This window comes from Vombatus ursinus, unplaced genomic scaffold, assembly GCF_900497805.2.
Source record: "Vombatus ursinus unplaced genomic scaffold, bare-nosed wombat genome assembly UNPS02014830.1, whole genome shotgun sequence".
Lineage (NCBI taxonomy): Eukaryota > Metazoa > Chordata > Mammalia > Diprotodontia > Vombatidae > Vombatus > Vombatus ursinus.
The window spans coordinates 26,461,061-26,479,759 of record NW_020954608.1 but is presented as its reverse complement, the minus strand read 5'-3'; the positions used below and the strand labels follow the sequence as shown (position 1 = coordinate 26,479,759).

The following is an 18,699-nucleotide window of genomic DNA, read 5'->3' as shown; positions in this document are numbered from 1 at the left end:
ACATTATATTTTATAAAAGTGTCTTGGATCCAATTTCCAACTCTGTTTTGACTCATCTCCTTTTAAAATATGTAGTTCTGTAAAATTGTGAGGTGACTTCAGATTTTGGTTTATGTCGTTTTGATTTACAGTATGGTTACGACTTGTATTTGAATTCCTTACTCGTCAACCCATGCATCTGGAAGGTAATTTCAGTTATGTAGGTAGAGGAACTGTAAATATTGTTTTTCCAGTCTTTAATAGGATTACACTTTGTGAATATGCATCCATCTCCTTCCTAGATAGAAAATCAAGGCCACTTTCATACTTTTGGGCTAACCAATAGACATGAATAGAGTTTTTACTTTTAATTCTCTCTTTGTATTTCTATTAACCTGTTAATCTGGCATACAATCTCTTAGAGATACTGAACTATACAGAGTCCACTTATAGTTACATATGTAAATATTATGTCCGTTTATATAGGACTAGAAAAGAGAGATTGGGCCTCTGATTTAATTTGTATAGGTAATTCCTAGATGAGAAGTTCCTTTAACAATGCAGGTTGGGATTTTTTCTGAGATGTACAGTCTTAAACAATTTTCTACATCACTGAGTGGTTGTATGACTTGCCCAGGGTCATGTAGCCAGTATGTGTCAGATGTAGGTTGAACTGAGATCTTTTTGGCTCTAAGACCAACTTTCAATCCACAATGTCACACTCACCTCTCCTTCTCTCTCTTCTCTTCCCTGTTCCCCTTCCCCATATATATGAGCAGCATCACATCATGGATGGAGAGTTGGTCTTGGGGCTAGAAAGACCTAGATTTGAGGACCACTTATGACATATACCATCTGTGACCGTGGCTAAGTCATATAACCACTCATTCATTGCTCTAGGAAGTTTTCTAAGACTATATGTTATGTTTATAGTAAGCATAGCCATATCCACATATATATAAATACTCACAAATATGTATATAATTATATACATACATATATGTATATATGAAAGAATAAGAAGATGCAGAAATATCTAGCTAGCTAGACAGAGCATTTACTAAGTGCTTATTTATGTGTCAAGCACTTTGCTATGTGCTGGGAATTCAAATAGTGTTGTCCTTCTTTCTCGAAGAGGATCAAAATGACACCACTATGTTGGGATCAAAGTACAGTGTGTCCAACTGTGGCTGATCAGACCAATACAAGCTCAGAAGACTCTACCTCAGGTTGGGCACAAATAGCCCACACGAACATTTGGAGTGGATTTGTCTCTAAGTTGGTGCATCTTAACATTTCCTTTGAACAACTGAAGTTCTGCTTTGCTCACAGAACACAGTTCTTTCTTTAGTATGGGAACACCATGCTGGGTGGTCCTGGGCCAGTGTCTCCCATGTCCCATGATCATTTCCAAATACAAGCTATAGAATGACAGTCCTTTCCTTCAAGAAGCTTGTATTCTAATGGTGGAAAATAATGCATAAAAGGGAGTTGAGAGCAGGGGTGGAGAGAAGGTGGAAAGTCATGGCCTCACCTGAAGAGATATACTGAACTATAGAGTCTTTGAATAGGAAGGGACCTCTGAGTATCTAGTCTAACCCTTCCCCCTACCTTATTCTCTACCAAAATTTGAATTGCTTCTATTAGCCTTGATTATTACTGTTTTGCTACTGCTACTACTATTACTACTACCACTACTACCTAACATTTGTGTGGCACCTACTATGTGCTAGCCACTGTACTAATCACTTTACAAATATTGTCTCATTTGATCCTTACAACAACCCTGGGAAGTAGGTGCTATTATTACCCTAATGCTAATTATTATTATGTGAGAAAATGAAGGCAAGCAAAGGTCAAGTGATTTGCCCAAGGTCATATAAGTAGTAAATATCTGAGACCAGGTTTGAATTCAGCTCTTATTGGCTCCAAGACTCCCTGCTCTACCTCCCTGAGATTCCATTCTGCTTTGTGCAAATATTTCTGCAAGAGCAGAAGAGGAAATCCAGAATCCAGCCACCCTTTGTAGTTATATACTGCAATCCAATGGAATATATTTAGATAACTTTGTTTTTCAGAGCACATGCTTTTGATCTCCCAATAAAGTCGTCTTGTTATGTGTTATAAACGCTGGGTTCTCATAAGTTGTACCATTGGGATACAAGCTGTGGCAGGTCTTACCAAGTTGGAAAGGTTTGGATTCTCAGATCAGAGGTGGATTATCTGGCCACCTTCCAAGGATCCAGCCTAGTTTGAAGAGGCTCATTCCTAGAAAGTTGACCACTAGGTGATAAATTTTCTTTAACCATAACAAATCCCAAAGACCATCTAATAAGCTGTGGGGGAGCTTGTTACTATCTGAATTTAGGAGTACCCAAACTGATGAACTCATAGATCCTTAAGTATATTATTGGAGCTTACTCAAGAATCTGTGATTTCACTGGTATGGAGAACATTTCAGTGTACAGATTGCAGATAATAGTCTATCTAGTAAGAGTTATTAGTTAAGTCTTAGGGATATTCTGGAGGCATTGAGAGGTTGAATGATTTGTCTGGGATTCCCACAGCCAGCAAGCACCAGAGGGCATACTTGAACTGGTCTTTTAATCTGAAGATCTGCCTGTCTCCAAATCCGACACAGTTGTCAATTGTTGGTACTTGGTGAGAAAGGAAGAAAGAAAGATGAAAGAAAGATGGAAGAAAGGAAAGAAGGAAGGAAGAAAGAAAGGAAGTTATTAAGTGCTTGCTGTGTGCCAAGAACTGTGCTAAGCACAGGGGATTCAAAAGGGAAATCAGGGTATACAGCAAACATTTTTTAAAAGTTAAAAAAAAGGTTTGATTTGAGTTTTTTTATCCGTAGAAATTTTTAAAAATTTTTTGGTCCAGACCTATTATCTTGCCAGCATAGTTAGCTCCCAGTGAAGAATGTTCCTGTACCCCTATCATCTCCCCACTTCATCCCTAGCATCTCTTCTGCAACTTATAGTCTTAAGATAGTTTTCTAAGACTGTGAGACTTTAAGCGATCTATCCAGGAGAATGTGTTTGAAGTGGGATTTTTATCTGTATTTGCTATTCTAAGGCTAAATCTTTATCTACTACACCAAGTTGCCTCTACATTTAGAAAAAAATGAAAGCTCATTTTTTCTTTTCTTTTCTTTTTTGAAGGCAGAGATCATGTGTTATGCTCCTTTGTATCTCTCACACCTGACACTATGCTATGCTGAGAACAGACCCTTCATTTTATTGCTCTCCCATTAAAAACTTTGATGCCTTATTCATCTGTGTGTAAAGAAGAAACAATCAGATTTCTAAGATTCCTTGCTGTGTTTCAGTTCAATATGTAAAGGGAATTATAGATGAGAAAAAAGCAAATTATTTTGGGGGGTAGTCTTTTTTTGGTGATGGGTCCTCTTATGACACTTTCTCCTGCCTGGAACTCCTACCCTTTTCTGAATCCTGTAGAGCTAGAAACTTCTATTTCCCACTCAGTCTTGCAGATTGGTAACTCCTGGCCTATGATAGCAGAAGTAGGAAATCAATTAAATTCACCTAAGCAAGACCCCTCTCTCCTCTCTGCCCTGCCAATTAAAAAACACCTGATCTTGTTCAGATTTGGGTTGACTTGAATTGTTCTCATATATGGAGTGCTGACTTCAACCCATAGAACTGGTAAGAGCTGAATGTGCCAAGTGTAGTAATGTGCCAAGTTTTGGGAGCAACTTTTTACAGACTACTGTGGGTTCTTCTTGCTTTCACTGAAGTCCACCATGGCTGAGATTCTCTGGTAAAAACCGTTGGCTTCATCCCTTTACTGCCCTTTGGTTCTATTTTGGAGGTATTAAGTCTTGTCCTGGGTGCTCTGCTTTAGTACAGGAGTCAGTTGATGTCCCATGTGAAGTGGTGAATGCTGCTCTGATGTCCCTGCTCGTTGTCCTCTCTGCCCTTTCATGGATTCTTCCCTAAGACGATTCTGGTTAAGCTATTTGGACTTACCATAAACATGCCAAATAAAAGGGCTGACTACTTTCAGTATTGTCTGGCTTTTTAAATTCTTCCGTAAAGCTCCATTTTATTCTCGGCAACAGACCCCAATAAAGGGACAAAGGAAATTAATTTTTTGCTTGGTTCATCTTGAGAGGTTATTGTTTTTTTTTTCATTTAGAAGTGTGCAAGCTAAGACAAAGGGAGGTGTTGGACTGCGCTGATGGGCAGAGACAATTTATTGAAAGTTAGATGAATACTAGCACAATAGGAATGTAAATTGAAAATGAGGAAAGAATCAGGCAGAGGGAGAGGAAGAGGGAGCTCTAGACCAGATTTTGAGGTAATAAATAATAACAGATAACAGGAAAGCTTGTGAAGAGCTACCTTTGAAAGATGAAGGAAGAGAATTGTGAGAAAATAATTGTACACAATTCAAGGTCCGAGAGGGTGTTAAGAAGTGGAGATTGACTGACATTTTCCAAAGCAGAGAAAAAGGGAAGGATGATAAGTACTGAAGAGTCAGGATGTAATTACTACTCAGGGAAAATTGATTTCCTAGACCTATTCTTCTCTGTTATTTGGTGATCTCATCAGCTACTTTGTGCATTTCCTCTCCATTGACCTTCTGTGTAGCTTTGCCTAAACCCACCATGTGTTAATCTGTGCCAAACACCCAGAGGATAACATATATATTATCCCCTGTTTATGTATGTGTGTGCTTGTATATTTCCATTTATCCAAATTAGCAAATTTATGACCCTAGACTAAATCTGAATTATTTGGTTTTTTTTTTAGGCCAATGAAAAAGCTCTAACTTTTCTTAGACAATTTTGCTTTTAAAAAGAAGGAATCTTTCAACCTGTTTTCTGTTTGCATTATGATCACCTGGAGTATATAATATGGATCAGTTTTTAATCTCTTTTTCCCCTCCCCCAAGTGTGGGATTATGGGATAGGTGAAGTCTCTATCAACCTGGTATATGAGAAATTTATTCAGGGTATAGTGGGTGAGTGGCTTTTTTTTAACCTTATCAAAGTTACTATTATCTAAAATACAAATAATAATTCATGAACATTCATTGATTCAACAAACATTAAATGCAGAATATCAGGCCAGGTATGAGACGAGAAGGAAAGTTTAAATAGAACACAGTCCTTGCCCTGCTAGAGCTTACAGCCTAGTGAAGGATCAGGCAGAGGCACAGATTTGACTTGAATTGCACAATTGATATAATTGAGTATTATTAGAGACAGCTTAGTGGCACAGTGGTTAGAGTGCTAGACTTGCCAGGGACACCTGAGCTTGAATCCTGTCTCTGACATTTACTAGTTGTGGGATCCTGGGCAAGCTGTTTGATTTAAGCTTCAGTTTTCTCATCTGTAAAATGGGAATAATGATGATGATGATGATGATAGCACTTCACAGGGTTATTGTGAGGATCCAATGAATTAGCAAATATAAAGCACTTTGCAAACCTTAAAGGGCTGTTTTGCTATTGTTAGCTATTAGTGTTATCATTACAAACATTACATTATAATTGCAGTAAAGAGGCAAAGAACTACTATGTGAAATCTAAGATAGAAAATAGTTGATTGTAGGTGGAAGGAAGGTGATGAGGGAAGGCTTGATGTGGCGTGGCACATACAATGATAATACATCTCTCTCTGATAGGGTTTTTGTGAAGACTGTTTGGAAAGTAGTTTTTAAATGATATTGTAGAGAATGGAGTTGGAGTCTCAATTTTCAGAGGTGCAGAGACACTTTAAATTTAGTAAGTTTTTTTCCCTAACTTTTCTTAACTTCTGTCTTTCCCCTAAGCAAAGAGCTGTTCTTGGTGGGATCACACTTGTAAAATGCTAACTTACAATGAATAGTGCACTGGAGATAACCATTCATTCCAAGCAATATTGCCGGATTTTCCATAATTGTCGACATAACTGTAGTAAAACCCTGTTATAAACTACATCATCATATGGAGTAACAATATAGTATAATAAGGAAAAATGCTTTGGAGTCAGAAGACCCATAAGATAGTCTTGGCTCTGCCACTAATTAATCATGTAATTCCCTTGGGCCTCAGTTTTCCCATCTATAAAAATGAGATGGTTTGACAGGTTGATTTCTAAGATTCCCTCTGGCTCAAAAATTCTGTAACTGGCCTATACAAGGAAACAAAAGAGAGGATACAGAAGTATTAGGCAAAGTAGACCATCATGAAAGGAAATCTTTTCCAGAAGAAAGGCTAGCAGAAGCTCCAGAGAATGCCTTCTGAGTAAGGCAAAAGGTTAGGGTATATACAAAAGATACCTGTAGTATCTCAACTTGTGTCCTTCTCTGTATATGATGAATTCCATAACAGTCTTGGGTATCAGAAGTAGAAGACGGGGCAGCTAGGTGGTACAGTGGATAGAGCACCGGCCCTCGATTCAGGAGGACCTGAGTTCAAATTCGGCCTCAGACACATAACACTTACTAGCTGTGTGACCCTGGGCAAGTCACTTAACCCTATTGCCTAACCAAATTAAAAAACAAAAAACAAAACTAAACTTAAAAAAAAAAGAAATAGAAGAGACTTTACAGATAAGATAGGCCAGGAATTCTTAATCTTTATTGTTTCATGGATCCCTTTGGCAGTTTGGTGAACACCAGTTGAGGCAGGTTGGAGGTGCAGTGGATAGGGTGCTGGGTCTTGAAGATTCAGGAAGAACTGAACTAAAATCCAGCCTCAGACACTTAATAGCTATGTGGTTTTGGGCAAGTCACTTAACTTCTCTGTCTCTGCTTCCTATCTGTAAAATGGGGATAATAATAATACCACCTACCTGGAAGGGTTCTTATTATGATCAAATGAGCTAATATTTATTCAAGTGTTTAGCAGGTGCCTGATACATAGCAGGCACTATATAAGTACTAATTGCCTCCCCCTCCCCTTTCTTTATCTCCTTACCTTCTTTTTTAAATGTGTTAAATAAAACACACAGGATTACAAAGGAAAGCAATTATATTAAAATACAGTTGTCACAATATTTTTTAAAAGTTATGATTATGTTCCCAGGTTAGGACACCCTGCTGTAGGCTAATCCATTCATTTTATAAATGAGTGAATCGAGACCCAGCACAGTACCCAGCACAGTCATATGTGTCCAAGGTCATATAGCTGTTAATTAATATAGGCAGGACTTAAACCTATCTCTTGACTCTAAGCGTAGTATTCTTTGCTCTGTTTTTCATTAAAGTGTAAATACCACATTTCTTCTCAGTGTTTCTCTCATCTCCTGGTACCCCCATTAGATGGGGGCCCTATTGTCTCTGTCACCTGCCAGGTCTGTGTCTGCTTTTTACTGCCAGTAATAAGATAATGTCTATACCTTTTAGTGTGTTAAAAGGTGTTCACTCTGCAATTAGTCACTCTCTTCCTTAGATTGAAAGTGGCAGGCATCTGATAGTAGACTTAGCCTCATTTGTTGCTGTACAGGTTCTGACAAGCAAAGTCACTTCCCACAGCAGCAGGTGGTATGATCTGTCCAATAAAAGGAAAAAAAAAACCAGAATCCTCATGAGCCGACGAAGAATAAGCTTGATGGATTGCGTGTGATGTCAGCAAGGAAGCTGAATAATTTGAATGTAGTTTTGTGTGGTCCTTCTGTCTAGAATGGATGGTTGCTTTCTCTTTTGTTAAATAAGAGATGAAGTTTTTTCCCCCTTCTCTGTCAAAGCATGTCACACCATAAGGGACAGAACAGATACTATCCCAATTAAAAGTAGTATTTCATGGTCACCAGCACCAGTAGTCGAACATGAAGATCGGAAGCCTGCTGTGTCTTCAAGATGGTGCTGAATTCCCTTTGGAAACCATTTCTCTCTTTTCCTTCATTAATTTGGAACCTGTACTTTGACAATAATCTGACAGTTTTTCCAACTAGTTATGTTTTTAATTAGCACAGCAAGAATCTTTATTTAAATAAACCAAGGTAAAGCAGTGCTTGGATTCTTAAGTTTTTTTTTCAGGAATGCTAACCACATCTGTGCTTTGCACTGATGCTGGGATGTTTTTGGTGATTAATAGTCTAAACAATTGCAGATCTGTCCTATCTTGCTTGTGCACTGAATAATTCTGGGCAATTACAGAAGTTTATCTGAAAAGGTAGTAAAACACTGTCAGTCATGCTTTAGGGATAACTGGAAGTCTCTCCCTAGTGGTGAGGCAGCTAATGGCCTCTGGCCTATGTATTCCAGATATCAAACATTATACCATCACTAAAAAGGAAAAGTATAAAGTAATGGTAGGACTTTCATGCTGTAATAAAAAAGTACCATTTTGTACTTTTAGAAATGACCAGGTACTCATTTTTTAGGGTCTGTCTAGTATCATTTCTCTCATCACCAAATAACTTCATGCATCTTGTAATTGCAACCTATGAATACAACCTATAAAATGTTTGCTTAAATACATGTTCCTCAACGACTTTTTTTTGTTCTGTACCTGTGATGTTGTTGGTGTAGAGAATTCTTGGGGGAGGAAACTCCTCCTATCAACAGAAATTAGCAACTATTTTGCTAAATAGAATTGTAGAGCATTGTCTATGCCTCTGTGAGTTTAAGTGATTTATTCAGGTGTCCTGGCTTGATCAGAGGCAGGACCTGAATCCAGATCTTTCTGACTTGTTATCTACCAAACCATACTGTCACTGCAAGGGCATTTTAATCTTACTTGAAGTAATAGAATAAGGAGAGCAACACTAAAAGTCAGTGACTATTATTTATCTTAGAATTCTCTTTCTCAGAGTTTCAGGGGACCTTAGAGGCCATCTAGTTCAACCCACACTTGAACAAGGATCTCTTCTACAACTTATGCAAACATTTATCATTCATCATAGCAGGTCTTCAAGCAGACATTATATTTGGATCAGATGAGAATTATAGTCAGAGAGCTTTTTTCTGAGCTATAGTTATAAGGAGGTCATGTATTGTCCTCTGAGCAATTTCTACATTAAGACAGCTAGTATTACAATATAAACAGCAACATGCCCACAAATTGTTGATTCTGTTAGTGAAATTAAAATTTCTGGACAATGATGGTGTTGGTGAGAAGTGTATATTCAATAGTCACATTTTCTATCAGATGTCTTAGTCTTAAGAACAGCAGCACTGGGGTTGTATCTTTTTGTGACATTCTTGGGCCCTATAACATTATAAAGGACACCACATGCCTTTGTTCATGGATAGTCTGTTTTGTGTGTTTCAAAATAGGATGTTCACTGCATAATGGTTTATTCACATCAAGCTCTTGAATGTACTCCTATGGGACTATGCTAAGCACAGATCTGCTCAGGTTATAGAGTGGAAGCCATGTTCAATTTTTTACCAGTAATATATGAGAATGGAGCCTACTTTTTTTTTTTTTTTTACACTTATCAGTTTTTCACATGATTGTTTCCTTGTCAACAAAGTAGACGAAGCACAGTTACCAGTAAACATGCATGGAACCAAAAAGCCTTCAACAAAATTGAAATTTATTGTCAAAAAAAAACTACTCTGAAAATCACTGTAGTCATTCTATAACTGCAGGAACTAAAAATGTAAACAACAACAAAAACCACTAAGGAATTCAAAGGAAGTAAAATCATGACATTGTATCATATTGTATCACAGGGAATAAAAAAGTATAAAGCAGTGCTTGTAGAGAGAGGAAGACAGTATTGGGGTTTTTTATTTTTTTGGCAATTGGAGTTAAGTGACTTGCTCAGGGTCACACAGCTAGTAAGTGTCAAGTGTTTGGTCTGAGGCCAGATTTAAACTCAGGTCCTCCTTACTTCGGGGCCGGTGCTCTATCCACTGCACCACCTGCCCCAATAGTATTTATTGTGCAGAGGTCATCATAGGATGAAGGTTATTCAACAAGCTCTATGTGCCATTAAACTATGTTGTCTCATAGAATTCTCTTGGCATGTGGTTCTGGATCTGACATCAAGGTAGACAAGACAAGAGAGGAAAAAATATTTATAATACAAAGAACTTAGGCCTCTTTAATAATACTAGAACTTGACTTAGACTACTACTAAACCATTTTGAGCAAATATTTAAAAAATCAAAAAAATGGAAGTTTTTAACTTTGAGATTTATGGTCCAGCCCCTTAAGTACCAACTTTCATCATGGTAAGCTCCCTCTTATGCTCCCCCATTTACGTTACAAATACTACACTGTAGTAGTGGAAGTGAAATAAACATATTACACATACTCAGTTGAGCCTTAGTCCCTGACACAGTGAATGGATTTAGTGTGAGGAACCTTGATGGTTCATATCATCATCCAGGGCTAATCCTGGAAATATCAGAGTTTAATTAATACCACTTAGCATCCCTGCAAGAATTTAAGGTAACAGGTTATTACATATAGAACTGATTTAATTTAAAAGAGGTTTTAAATAAAGGAGAGTGTCTCTTCCTTTCTCCAGAAGGCAGCAAACAATCCTCCCTTCCCTCAGAAGCTATACAGATACATGACTTGTGATGCTAGCAAAGGGGCAGGTTGGGATTGCTCCTCCGTGCATATGGTTTCCTGCTATGTTGATTTTCTCCCACTTGGGAGTCATGCAAATAGTATGGTTTCTGGAGCTCTCTCCAGGTCTTTGTACTCACTATTTCTTCTGTGTTTGTGTCTGTCACTTGCCCTTTGTCCTTTTTCTCCAAAAGAACTTTTTGGAGCTTTGGATGTACTCTCCCTTAGGAGAACCTTTCCTCATTGACAGTCTGATTTGCTTGTCCGTGCCCTCTGTGTTTTTTTCTTTCTGTGCCTATTTTCAGGTGAGTCCTTGACTCCTGTTTTAAAGGGCTAATTCAGAGGACCAGCTTATGTGTATGAACTCTATAAATTCATTGACCCTCCCTGCTGCTGTTCAAACAAAATCGTTGTTGTCTTTTGTACTCAAAGAGTACCAAAATGACAACACGATTGTTGGGGTCAAAGTACAGTGTGTCCAGCTGTGGCTGATGAGGCTATTATGAGTTCAGAAGGCTATACCGCAGGTTGGGCACAAATAGTTTGAACATTTGGAATGGAGATGTCTCTAAATTTGTGCATCTCATACAACAAAATCAGTTAGGCAATGAAGACCCAGGACAAAGAATTAACACCTTGTCTATGGAATTCACTTTCAGGAAATAGTATGACTATTTGAGACAAGCTCATTATATGTGAAAAAGTGTGTTTTCCATGAAGCAGGTTCTCTCTTGAGTATCTGCTGGATACCACAACAATGAAAACATCTCAGGGTGGGTTTTGGTTGCTATTTATTGATGCATTTTAACACTGCCCAATAGTTCAGGATGGGGAATAAAGAATAATATGAATTTCACAGTAATGAATTCATCTGAAGTTACTTGCCTTTTTTTAAGGGGCAAGGTACAAATTAGAATTACTTGAGTTGAAATTTTTTTAAAGAACTAGGAAAAATGCTTAATATTTGTAAAGTGCTTAGTATGGTGTTTGGCACATAGTAGGCACTTAATTCTTGTTGCCTTCCCCTTGTCCTCCAACACACACAGACACACACATATGCTGTGGAATCTTTATTGAATGTTAGCAGTAACAAATTTATATTTATAGCTCCTGAAAAAAGACTGTATCCTTTGCAAAAGTATTCTTCCACTTGTGAGGGCATTTGTTTAATGCTAGAATGACTGACTCAGGCTAGACTTTCAGTTAGCACACAGAGTGACCTGATTAAATTCCAACAATTATACCTGGCATCCCATCTAGCTTCCACTTACGGCATCTTGCCATATTCTTGCCATCCGCTCTGCAAGACATCCTGATTGATGATTGAGTGAGCATAAACTCCCTGGTACTAACTGGTTATAGACCATGCTTTATGTTCCAGTTATCTATCCACCCTGACCATCTTCTTTCCATCTGCATTGTTGTGCTATATATACTCCCTCCTAAATTTCTTTTCAACCTCTTGCTTCCAAAACCATAAGCAAACCAATGTTGCCATTTCTTCTGGAAGGCATGTGTCCATCAGCTTCCTCTTTGGCTCCCTCAATATTCTTATGACTTCCTAGATTAAAACATCTTTGCTTGGCCACCATCACCACATATGTGCTGTAAATAAGGTGGAGAGGGAAGGAACCCTGGTGATGAGGTCTTGGGTGGGGGTGGGGTACACCAAGGATTGGTTATGATACATTACAGTATAGGCCACTGAAGATTTAGTAATACACTAGAATAATGTCCCTTCTCAATGAGATGCTGGCACCCTGGAGGAAAGACATTTGCATTGTCCATTTATTGTTCCACCTAGGCCTCGGCTTGTCTCATCTATGGTTTGGAGATAGAATAATACTTTCTAATTGCCAAACTCTACAGTCATAAGTGGGTAGAATAGTAGCTTATATGAAACCTTGGAGTCAATAAAACTTCTGTTCAAATGCTGCTTCTGATACTTATTTTTTATTTTATTTTTTAATTAATTTATTTACTTTTAGTTTTCAACATTCACTTCCACAAGATTTTGAATTCCAAATTTTCTCCCCATCTTGTCCCTCCCCCCACCCTAAGATGGCATGTATTCTGAATGCCCCTTCCCCTAATCTGCCCTCCCTTGTATCCCACCCCCCCATCTCTTATCCCCTTCTCCTTCAATTTTCCTGTAGGTCAGGATAGATTTCTATATTCCATTGCCTGTATGTCTTTGATACTTACTTTTTAAAAAAATGTTTCAACTTGACTTTTTTGAGATCTAAGGGTGAATAATACCTAACAGAGTTCTTTCCATACAAACACCTCAATATTTATTGAATGAATGAATAATAATGCTGTACCAAGGCTAAATATTTTGCTGTAAAAAGGCTGTTTTTCACAGTGTATATGGTGATTTCCTCTAGATACAAATCAGAATAATCAGAGAGCTTGGTCTTAGTGCTAGGATGTAGGTGGGGAAAATAGGCAGGTTGAATTGTCTCAGTTACATAGCACAGCATGAATAACTGAATAATTATGTTCATGGTTTTCCCAGTGGAGTTCTTGGTTAACAATACTGTATTTTAAATGGCAGCCTACTGTCTTTGTGCCTGATTACCCTCATAACTAATTGATTGTAAATGGTTCTTTTCAGCCTTCTCCTGTGCTTCTGGTGAATACCTAGAAATGAAGAACCAGGTTTGCAGTAAGTGTGAGGAAGGTACCTACTCCTTGGGCAGTGGCATCAAGTTTGATGAATGGGATGAGTTACCTGCGGGATTTTCCAATGTTGCAACATTCATGGACACGACAGTGGGTCCTGCTGAGAACAAACCAGATAGCTGTGACAAGTAAGAAACTTAAAGGGGCCGGTTAATGTTGACTAAGTAATAGAGAAGAGTACGCTTAATAATCTTTGGAAAATTATAGATTTTCATGGTGTTAATTGGTGGTGGGTATTTAGGGTCTGCAGAAGAATTTTGTTGGTATGGGGTTCTAGAAGTGCATTCAGTGCATGGAAAAAAGTGACTGCAACTGGACAGGATTGATGGACTTGGGAGCTTCAAATGGGGCAGTTCTCAGATGCTCCAGTGTGGCCACAGACCTATCAGTATCATAAGTATTCACAGAGTCATAGATGGAGAGCTAGAAAGGATTGGGGAGATTATCTATTTCAATATCCTCATTTACAGATGAAAAAACTAAAACCCAAGCAGTTTCATAGGTTCACAGAGGTAGAGTTAGAAGGGACCTTTCAAGAGGCCACTGAGTCCAATTGCCTTATTTTTCAGGTGAGGGAAGAGAAGCACAGGGATGTGAAATGAAAGACAGAGCCAGGATTCCATCAGAAATCATGATTCCTGGTTTGGCATTCTCAATTCAGTAATCTTCATAGGACCATGATGATAGCTCTTTTCATATTCAGGAAGTGAATTTGTGTGTATATATGTGTATGTATATATAAAATTACCAAACCCATCTCCCTGCCTCTGCCTCTGCCCCTGGCCCCTGGCCCTTGCCCCTGCCTCTGCCTCTGCCCCTGCCCCTGCGCCTGCCTATCCCTCTCCCTTACCCTCACCCTCTCCCCCCCCCACATACATACACACACATATACACACATACACACATACACATGTGACAGTTTGGCTATTTTTTTTTTTTTTGAGAGAATAGCCACAGGATGTAATTACAAATCAAACTTAAGGATTGTGTCAAGCCTTTAAAATGTACATATTTAAAGGAAAACTGATATTTTAAAAGTAGTATAAAATACTCAAGAAAAGTCATTGCTTTTCTGAAAAGCTATTTTAAAATGTTGATTTTAGAGATTTATTTTCTTTTCCTCCTCTGAAAGAAAGAGTAGCTAAGCTTTAGATATTTCCTCATTTCAGATGAGGAAGAATAAGATAAATACCTCATTATATGACTTTTTAATCAATCTTCCAAGTTTCTTAAGCCATTGATTTAACCTTAGGCTGAGATGGGAAAATGTTTGCTTGTTTCAAAGAAAGCCCCTTTTTTGTCCTCTGGCCATATGTAGCTTTGATATGAGTTACACTTTTTTTTAAAAAAATGCATTTGTTTTTTCCACTTAAACCTGAATCTAGAATCCAGAGATTGGATGTCACTCTGGGAAGAGGGTGCAGTTTGGGGGTCCTTACCGCAGTTTCTGGTATCATTGCTGAGTCAGGTACCTAGAGGGCAGGTAGATACATCTCTTTCCCATTCAGGTTTCTAGGAATGCCCCTGAGAGGCAGTGAAATTTTTGTAATACTCTTGGCTTAAGACTCTATCCTGGTGTCTTTCCTTTGTCTCATAACAATCACATATATAACAATCTCTGTTACAATCACCAATACCCCACAGTAATTAGTGTCCCAGCATCATTTAACCAATTAAAATCAATTTACTTTTACAAAGGGATATTTGTTGAGAAGATATAAAGAAGCACAAAACATTTCCCTGAATTGGGAGCATACTCTTATAACCCCTAGGTTCCCGCCCTTCATCCTCACAAGATTGAAGCCTAGTTCATTTTGTCTTCATGAAGCCTAGTCCATTTAGTGAAAGCCTCCACTAAAAGCAGGAAAAAAATAGACATAATAGTCACAGAAGCAACAGCTGGGCCATATGTTCAAGGCAAGGAAACAACCATTTATTAAGTGCCTACTATGTGTCAGATATGTTCTAACATCTTTACAAATATTATTTTACTTGATACGATAATCCTTCAATGTAAGTGCTATTATTATTTCCACTTTACAGTTGAGAAAATTGAGGCAGACAGAATTTAAGTAACTGGTCTTACAGCTAGTAAATATTTGAGGCCATAATTGAACTCAGGTCTCAAAGACCTGTTTCTATGTACTGTTCCACCTAGTTCTCTTGTTTGCCAGGTGATAGATTTTTTCAAACATTATTACTCATAAAGACCACTTACTGAAATGTGTTGAGGTTCGGTCTGTATCATTGGAGAGAATTTCCACATAGTGAAATTGCAGATCTCTGAAGTAGTAACAGAAAATTACAAATAAACAAGAAAAGCAACATTGGCCATTAAAAAAATGAAGCATATTGAAAATGGATTACTTATAAAGGAGGAATATATTATTATATATTAATTATTTATAATCTATGTATATATATAAATATTAAAAGGTATATTAGAAAAATGTTCAGCATAGTCTGATCAGAGAATTAATGGAACGGGGAGCAGGGATGGATTCATTAACTGTATCTTTTTTTTCTGGGAGGTACTCATTAGAATAATGTATCCTATATCCTGCTTGCAGAAGTTGTATAAGCAGGTTACAGTTTCGGTGTCTAAACATCTCGGCTAATTTTGTGTGTTCAAGTATTTGCAAAAACATTAATGTAAAACATGTAAGAAGGATCAAAATGAAGTTGAATGTTGTTTTCTAGATGCTGTTAGAAATTACTACCTCCTGTGACTTTATACAAGTTAATTCACCTTTTTGGGTTTCGTTTGAACATGCATCATATAGATTTAAAGTATGATGTAGGGGAAAGAAAGTTATTCTTGGAGTCGAGAGATCTGGGAGAAAACGCAAACTCTGACATGTACTACCTGTGTGACATGGGCAAATCACTCAATCTCTTTAACATTATTAATTACCCTGGCAGCCAATCTACATTGGTAGAAAGAATGTCCTTGTTTCCGCAACCCAATGAAATCACAGTTTGGTTCAAAAAGTCCAAAATTAAAGGGTGGAGTGTAGGGAAAATTCTGTAATGATAATACTCCAAACTCTTCTCCTCTAGTTGAGAATTTATTATCATGAGCATATTGCTAAACAAACTTCTCAGTCAGCAGGGATTAGAGTAATGCATCTTTTCACCTGAAATTTGGCTTTTGCATGGCATTCACATTTAAAAATTCAACATTAGGAACGACTTGGCTTGGAATTCTGAGTCATTAAAATGACTTAACTAAAGAAGCCTACAGAATGTTCTTATTTTGAATATTATTAAGAACATGGCACTAGACAATTAGTTGGAGGACTCTGGAGTAAAACAAATAGCATTTAAGATGCTTTTAGCCTTACAATTTCAACTCCCCTTTTTAAGAAAAATACCCCAGGGAACAAAAGATAAGCGACAGCCAGAGGTATGCTAGAAGAGTACCCATACTGGCTCAGATGAGCTAATTGTTAAATTTTCAGTGGGATCATTTACATCTTTGAAATTGGCAAATGCTACTGCTCTGGATTTGATTTATTGTTTTGTTTATTGTCTAGACTTAAAGAGACGGAAAAAAATAATTCAAATTAAACTTAAAAGTGTATGTATGTGTATGTGTGTAGAGCCTGTTGTTAAACATTTATCAGTACACAGCTGGCTACAGTCTTTCCAGTCTAATGACCTTGAAGTTACATACATCATTAAGGAAGATGGGACTTTGTGTGGCAGGCTATGACTAATTGTTAACGAGAAGTTAACAAGAAGAATGCTTCTGTCTTATCTTCCATTCTACCTAAAAAGAATGAACAGTTAAGTATTTTTAGTGATCACACTTGAGGTGATAAATTGCTACCTCAAACTCATCAATCCTAGGGCTTCTCCCCAGGATACCAGAAGTTGGGTGGCAGAGGGAATTTACATTTTCCTGTGTGATATATGGGCTTTGAAGGGTGCTGGTGAAATGGTGGCTCCTCTCTGCATTGCCCAGTACTTCGGCTCATGCGCCAACGTCTTTCTCACCCAAGTCACACATTTGAATGGAGAGAAGGTAGCGCTGTGCATTAACGTGATGTTCTTTTTGGCTTTGATTCCATAGCTCTTCCTGGATCCCTCGTGGAAATTACGTTGAGTCCAATCGAGATGACTGCACCGTTTCACTGATCTACGCAGTGCACCTAAAGAAGTCTGGTTATGTCTTCTTTGAATATCAATATATTGACAACAACATCTTCTTTGAATTCTTTGTAAGGGGTTTAAAACTCTGGAATTTCTTCTGTTCCTCTCCATCAACCTCGCTCCTCCCCACTCCACTAGATACTTAGATATTGTAAATCTTGCCTTTCCCTTCTACCTTTCATTCCTTTACCTATATAATAAGGATCCTCATGTTTTCTTATAGCTGCTTGGATTTTATTTGTTTTTAAATTGCATATTTTTTAATTATTTTTTGATTGATTGGTGCTTTGCCCTCTTTCTACCTTTGGATTGCTGAGGAAAGTGAAATAATATGATCTGAAATTGTCTAATCCCATTATTTTTACCTTGTGAAATGATAATTGACAATTTCACTTTCTTTTTTGTAGCTGTTAACACTTGGCCTTTTTCTTTGAACTTAGCACTTTATTGAAATTTCCTGGAAAGTGTGCTTTTATTTAGAGTTCAATGACTGGCACTACTTTGTTAAAATCCTATTGTGTGTATTTATAGAATTCCAGCTTGGATTTAAAGGGCTCTTCTTTTTTCATTATAATTTAAAATATGCCTCTCTATGAGATTTAATTAGTCATTTAAGCATACTCATATGTAATATTTCAGAAATGCAAATGAGTATAGGATTTCTATGTCTGGGGGATTTGTTTATCTCAAGGGTAACAATTTACACATATTTTGGAAAGGACTGGCAAATGAGATCATAACAAAGAATAGCTATTTTAATTGATTTAGTTACTATAGATAAAAACATTTACTTAATTGTTATAAACTGGAAATTATCTGTTGTGGCTCAAGTGGCTGCAAAAACACTGAACCCTTGTGCTGAGTAAATGTGTTTTCTTCCCTTTCCTTGTCTGTCCTTTCTGCTTTTTCTTCCCTTAATTACAAAAATAGTTTTGAAAATGAGGAATTGGATTCGATGATGTCTAAATCCCATTCCAGCTCTAAAATTCAATGAAATATTTAAACTGCTAAACAATACCCAAGTTGCACATTTGCTCCTGTAGCAACTGCCTCATTAGTGAAATGTTTCCCAGAGTAGATGAAAACCTAGTGGTTTATGCCTTGCGCTACCCAAATTGGGATCATGAAGAATCAGACATGACTTGAGAAATGACTGAACAAATTGGAGACTTTATGGATACATAGGTAAAATGAAGTTGAGAAGGAAGGCAGTCATTCAAGTGATTTGGGCTTCAGATTTCTCTTTTTCTTGAGTCCCTTCCTTTCTTCCTTCCCTCCTTCCTTCTTTCTTCCTTTCTTCCTTCCTTCTTTCCTTTTCTTTCTCTTTCTTTCTTTCTTTCTTCTTTCTTTCTTTCTTTCTTTCTTTCTTTTTTCTCTTTCTTTCTTTCTTTCTTT

General features: G+C 37.5%; 1 protein-coding gene across 1 annotated transcript in view; it reads left to right on the top strand.

The window, feature by feature from the left end:
- KIAA1324L (KIAA1324 like) overlaps window positions 1–18,699 on the top strand; it is a 196,020-nt gene that overhangs the window by 89,014 nt on the left and 88,307 nt on the right. Inside the window, exons 3-4 of the mRNA XM_027838883.1 lie at window positions 13,082–13,277; window positions 17,225–17,372. Coding sequence (XP_027694684.1) covers window positions 13,114–13,277; window positions 17,225–17,372 — 312 coding nt within the window. The 5' untranslated portion in view covers window positions 13,082–13,113. The remainder of the gene's footprint in view (window positions 1–13,081; window positions 13,278–17,224; window positions 17,373–18,699) is intronic.